Raw genomic sequence first — 4,914 nt, forward strand, 5'->3', positions numbered from 1 at the left:
GAGATGGGGCACCCTCTGTCCAGAGCAGGCCCTCCTGGATGTGTAACCCCAGGTGCAAGAGGGCCCCTGCAAGGGTAGAGGAGCAGGGCGGGGTCCCCGAGTCTCACAGCCCACAGCAGAGGGGTGGCCTGCAGCCTCTCCTCTCACAGGCAGGGAGACTGAGAGCCAAGAAGCCCAGCTGCAGAACTCCTGCGGGGATCCCACCCTCAGCCAGCGTCCCTTCTTGGGGACGGGGGTGGGGGGAGCACCTGAGGCTGAGCACAGGGAGACAAAGCAGCCCGAGTCTGCCGGCTGGGCCCTGCTGCTGCCTGGCTGTCCCAGGACCCGCCTCCCCCAGGGCCGCAGTCTCCTGTCCTGAGGGGGAGACCCCCAGAGGCCGGGCCTGCTGGTTGGCAGCCGTTGGTGGTGGGTGCATTTGAGGCTCTGGGGGTGCTGTAGCCCAACCCACTCCTCCTCCCAAGCAGCCCAGCCCCATCTTGGTCTGAATGGGTGGGCTTCCTGGGGCGGCCAAAGCTGGACTTCAGCTCAGAGCAGGGGGAGCCCCCATACATGCTACCCTCCCCGCCACCCCCTACCCCAGGACAGGCGAGGATGAGGGGCAAGCCCATGTCCTTTACCCATTTCCTTTATGAGCGGGGACAGCTTACCTGAGAGCCAGGTCTCCTAGGTGGACCGGGCCTGGGGGAGAGACCAGCAGGATGGGCACCCTCCCCCCCCAGTCCTAGGCCTGAAGGAGGGCAGCCCCTGCCTCAGAATTGCCTCTGTGGAGTTGGGAGGGCTATGACGGAGGGGCAGGCCTGGAGGTCAGGGCCAACGCCCTGGGCAGGAGGCAGCCAGCCAGAACCATAGCCACAGGCAGGCCAGGCAGCAGTGATCACCCTGCCCTCCCGGGCCAGCAACAGAGACGCCATTGTGCCAGCACAGCCACTGCCCGGTGGCGGGCCCACCGCCCACCTGTCCACCCTGGGCAGCTGCAGCTGCTGGGGTCTGGGTGCGTGTGTGTGGAAGGCAGGGGACTTGCTCGCTGGCTTTCAAGAGGACAGGAGGGGGCAGGGATGGAACATGGGGGAGGCTGGAGCAATGGCGCCGGGTCAGCCAGACCCCCCCACCCCACTGACCCTGCCCAGCTCCGGGGGTGCCCTCCATCTCTGCCCTGCCCTAGTAGAGTGTCTCCCGGGTGACATTGCTGGAGAAAGTGTGGTTGCTGGACACGCTGTTGGCTTTCCTGGACAGTGCTGGCCGTCTTTTCCTGCGCCACAGGGGACAGAGGCAGGCCAGCGTGGACAGGAAGATCTGGCGGAAGTTGGCGGAGACCAGGTTGTAGAGGATGGGGTTGATGGTGGAGCTGACGTAGAAGAGGGCGTTGGTCAGCATGTAGAAGTAGTGGTAGAAGTCATACAGGAACCTGTGGGCCGAGAGGGAGGCAGGGGACGGAGCCGCTGAGGGCCTGGCGAGGCCTTGAGGGATGTGGGGTTGGGGCTCAGACCTGCTGCCCCCAGCCGCGAGGGACAGGAGGGCAGAGGAGCAGGCCTGGCCTGCCGGTGTCTGGGCTTGAGGCTCATGGAATGGGGGTGTCTTCTCGTGAGCTCCAGGGCTCCCCATCTCTCCCTGCAACACATGCTCCCTGTCAGCAAGCCAGGCCTGGGAGGGTTCCTGGAGGGGGGTGGGGTCCTGATGCTAGTCCCTCAGGGGAAGGGGGACAGGTCCCCTGGGACGACCCTGCCTCCTCTGTGTTCTTGTCTCTACCATGAGGGTCTCCCTCCGCCACCAGCCCGGGTTCTGGAAATACTTCATCCTGGGGCTTCTCCCACCCCTTCTGCCTGCACATACCCCCCAAGCACCCCTCTCCCTCTGCAGACCCAGGCCCCCCAGAGACAGCAGCCCTGCAGGAGCCCTGGGGTTCAGATGAACTCCCCTCGTGGACAGAACTGCCGACGGGTTTTCACATCGGTGCTGGGGAGATGGCGCCTTGTGGCCCCCGCGGCGCCACGTCTTCTCTGTAGTAGTCACAGCTGAGAGGCTGACCTGCCCTGCGCTGACTGTCACACTGGCCTCCCCGGGAGGAGGGGGGATGGCCCGCTCTGGTCCCTGCTCAGAGGTGCCTCCGAGGTTCCTCAGGGGACTCTGCTCCGGCCTGGCTGCCTGCCAGTCCCCTCCCAATGCCCCTCCCCAGCCCTGTGACACTGCATCCCTCCTTCCCCTGCCGGGCCACCCCTTACTCACGGGGTCCACTGCTCCTCAGACACGTAGCAGAACAGGAGGCGGCGCACATGGTAGGGCAGCCAGCACACGACAAAGGCGATGACCACGGCACCTGGACACAGGGGCTCAGTGGGCGGAGCAGGGGCTCAGAGTGATGGGGGGGGCGGGGCTCTGTAAGCTGGGGAGTACAGGGCTGGGTGTGGCTGTGGGAGCTCAGTGCAGTTGTGGGGGGCTCAGCATGTTAGGGGACTCCGCTGAGGGGGGCCCTGGCCAGTCCCTCAGGCAACTTGACATCCCAACCTCATCTTTGGTTTGAGCACAGGGCACCCTCAGCAGCAAAGTCGGGGGACAAGTGGGATGGGCTCCTGGGGCCACCAGGAGCACAGGCAAGGGCTGGGGACAGTCAGCTGTCCCCACGGGACAGGGGCTGGGCAGTGAGGCCCTGACCGACGCTGGCCTCTGGACCAGGGAGTGGACGAGCATGGCCCTGCTCTCTGATGACAGGTCGGACTTGGGGTCACCCCAGGGCCTCCCCTTGGGCCCTGCTATTACGTACGCAGGACGCGGGCACCGTGTCGCAGGGCCTGTACCCGGCCAGGCTCGATGGTGATGTTAAACGTGGTCTGCTGGCCGCCCAGTGTGCAGACCTGGCCCTGCTCGGCCGCCTGGCGCACCATGACGGTCAGCTTGTTGGCGATGATAGTGTTCAGGATGGAGATGACCACCATGGGGAGGACGAAGGACACAAAGGCATTGACCTGCAGGGCATGGCCGACAGTCACCGCTCAGCTCAGCCTCTCAGGGCACCTGCCCGTGGGCTGGGACTCAGGGCCAACCCACCCTCCCAGTGACAAGCTGCTGCCCCTCCCCGCCCCCTGGGGAGCTGGTCCGTACAGTGTGGGCACACGGTGGAACTGAAGTAAGCCCGAGGCTGCACGCTGGGGTTCTCAGGCAGGGCCTGCCTTCGGCTACACTCCAACTGCTCTCGGGCCCCAGGCTTCACCACCCTGACACCACCTCAAACCTAGTTGTTAACCCATCCTGCATTGGGGAAACTGAGTCTGGCCCAGAATTACTCAGTGGGGGCCTGGTGTTGACGCGGCTCTCTGTTCTGAGCCTGGCTGTCTGGGTGCCCTTCCTGTGAGTGCCTCTCTGGGCACTTGCTTAGCCAGGGCAGCTGTGTATGGTCTCGTGGGCACAGAGAAAGGCCTCCTTCCTGGACCAGTCAGCAGTGGGCGGCTGTCCCCAGGAGGGCCCTCGGCCTCCAGCCTGGGAGTGGAGCCAGAGAGGGATCCCCGGCTGCCAGGCTGTGGCTGAGGCTCCTGCTGGGTCTCGGATGCCCAGGGTTCTGGCTGCTGGGTGAGCACCACCTGGGGGTGAGGGTTGGGTGGCACAGCAGAGGTGGTGTTTTCAGGAGTCTGGGGTCTTCGCGGGTTCCTGGGTCCCGTCTCACACCCAGACAGCCTCTGCTTGAGGCCGAGCCGTGGCTCATGCGGTGAGGGCTCAGTGACAACTGCCCTGCCATCAGTCGTCAGGGTGAGGATGAGCCAGTGCCACCCAGCAGCCCGCACACAGCTGCCCACACGTGCTAGGCCCCTCCTCTGTCCACAACTCCGTCTGCTGCTACTCCCGGAAGCAGTTGTCAGTGCTCCCTTTACAGACAGGGAAACTGAGGCACTTGGGGTCGAAGGTGGGGACCTTGGGGTCCTGGTGCTAGTACACAGAAAATACTGTCCATCTCAGCTGCAGCTCTCTGAGTGCCTGGGCCACTCCCTGCCTCTGACCTGGGCCAGCGCCACAGCAGGACTGGCCTGCGTAGCCCCTGCACCTCCAGAGTCCTGGAGCCCAGGGCGGAGTCAGACGTCCCTCCCAGGCAGGTGACAATGCAGGTTTCCTCACTGTGACTGCAGCTCTGTCCTCAGGACACTGGTCTGGTGCTCCCTCCCCACCCCCACCCCTTCCACCCAGCATGGTCTTGAAGCACCGGGGAGGCTCTAGCCTTTCACTTGTCCCCTGAGAAGGACTGTTGGCCATGGGCGCGGTCCTCTTAGCTCCTGACCTCAAAACCCCGGGTCCTCCCTGTAGGCATGGAGGGCAGGTGCCGAGTGAGGGGCTCAGTGGGGGCCTACCAGGGGGACCTCTCAGCTGGCAGAGGTGTGGGAGGTTGAGATCTGTGGGCTGACGGTCAAGGATGTGGAGCCTCTAGGCTGGGGAGGCCTCCCCGGGGCACCCTGCTCCTTGTGCCCCAAGCTCAGAACTCCAGCATCCACAGGGCCCGGGAAGCCTCAGAGCACCCCGTCCCTGCCCGTCCTCCTGCTGGCTTGTGCCTGGCCAGCTTCCTTCCTATGTTGGGGCTGACTGAGTGTCTAAGGCAGACCTACAAGTTCACACCCACCCCAGGGGTTCCGAGGGGAAAGCCCTGACCATCCGCTCCCAAAGAGATGAGCGCCACTGCCCCCATGGGCAGTTCGGCCGTCACATGGGTTGCCTGGGCTGGAACAGGTCAATGGCCATGATTCCCCATGCAGGGTCCATGCTCTCCGACGTCAGTCGTGATTTTGTGGGGCCAGCAGGAGGCAGAGGGAGCAGGCTGTGTGGGGGTGGGGTGGGGGAGGGGTGGGAGAGGAGGGCTCAGCCTGGGACCTTGTGAGGGGAGGTCCTGGGGGCTTGGCCTCTGCCCTCACAAACCAGCCCACAGAGACAGCGAGTGAC

At 64.9% G+C, this 4,914-nt stretch overlaps 1 protein-coding gene across 1 annotated transcript in view; it reads right to left on the minus strand.

Moving 5' to 3' along the window:
- Window positions 1-724: 724 nt before the first annotated feature.
- The window catches only part of NTSR1 (neurotensin receptor 1), a gene marked incomplete at its 5' end in the record, with an annotated part of 33,293 nt that continues 29,103 nt past the window's right edge, over window positions 725-4,914 (minus strand). Inside the window, 3 exons of the mRNA XM_030887487.2 lie at window positions 725-1,405; window positions 2,224-2,314; window positions 2,759-2,960. Of these exons, the coding sequence (XP_030743347.2) occupies window positions 1,159-1,405; window positions 2,224-2,314; window positions 2,759-2,960 (540 nt within the window). The remainder of the gene's footprint in view (window positions 1,406-2,223; window positions 2,315-2,758; window positions 2,961-4,914) is intronic.

The sequence above is a fragment of the Echinops telfairi genome, unplaced genomic scaffold, assembly GCF_000313985.2.
Source record: "Echinops telfairi isolate 266 unplaced genomic scaffold, ASM31398v2 ScPeMD7_7414;HRSCAF=8452, whole genome shotgun sequence".
NCBI lineage: Eukaryota > Metazoa > Chordata > Mammalia > Afrosoricida > Tenrecidae > Echinops > Echinops telfairi.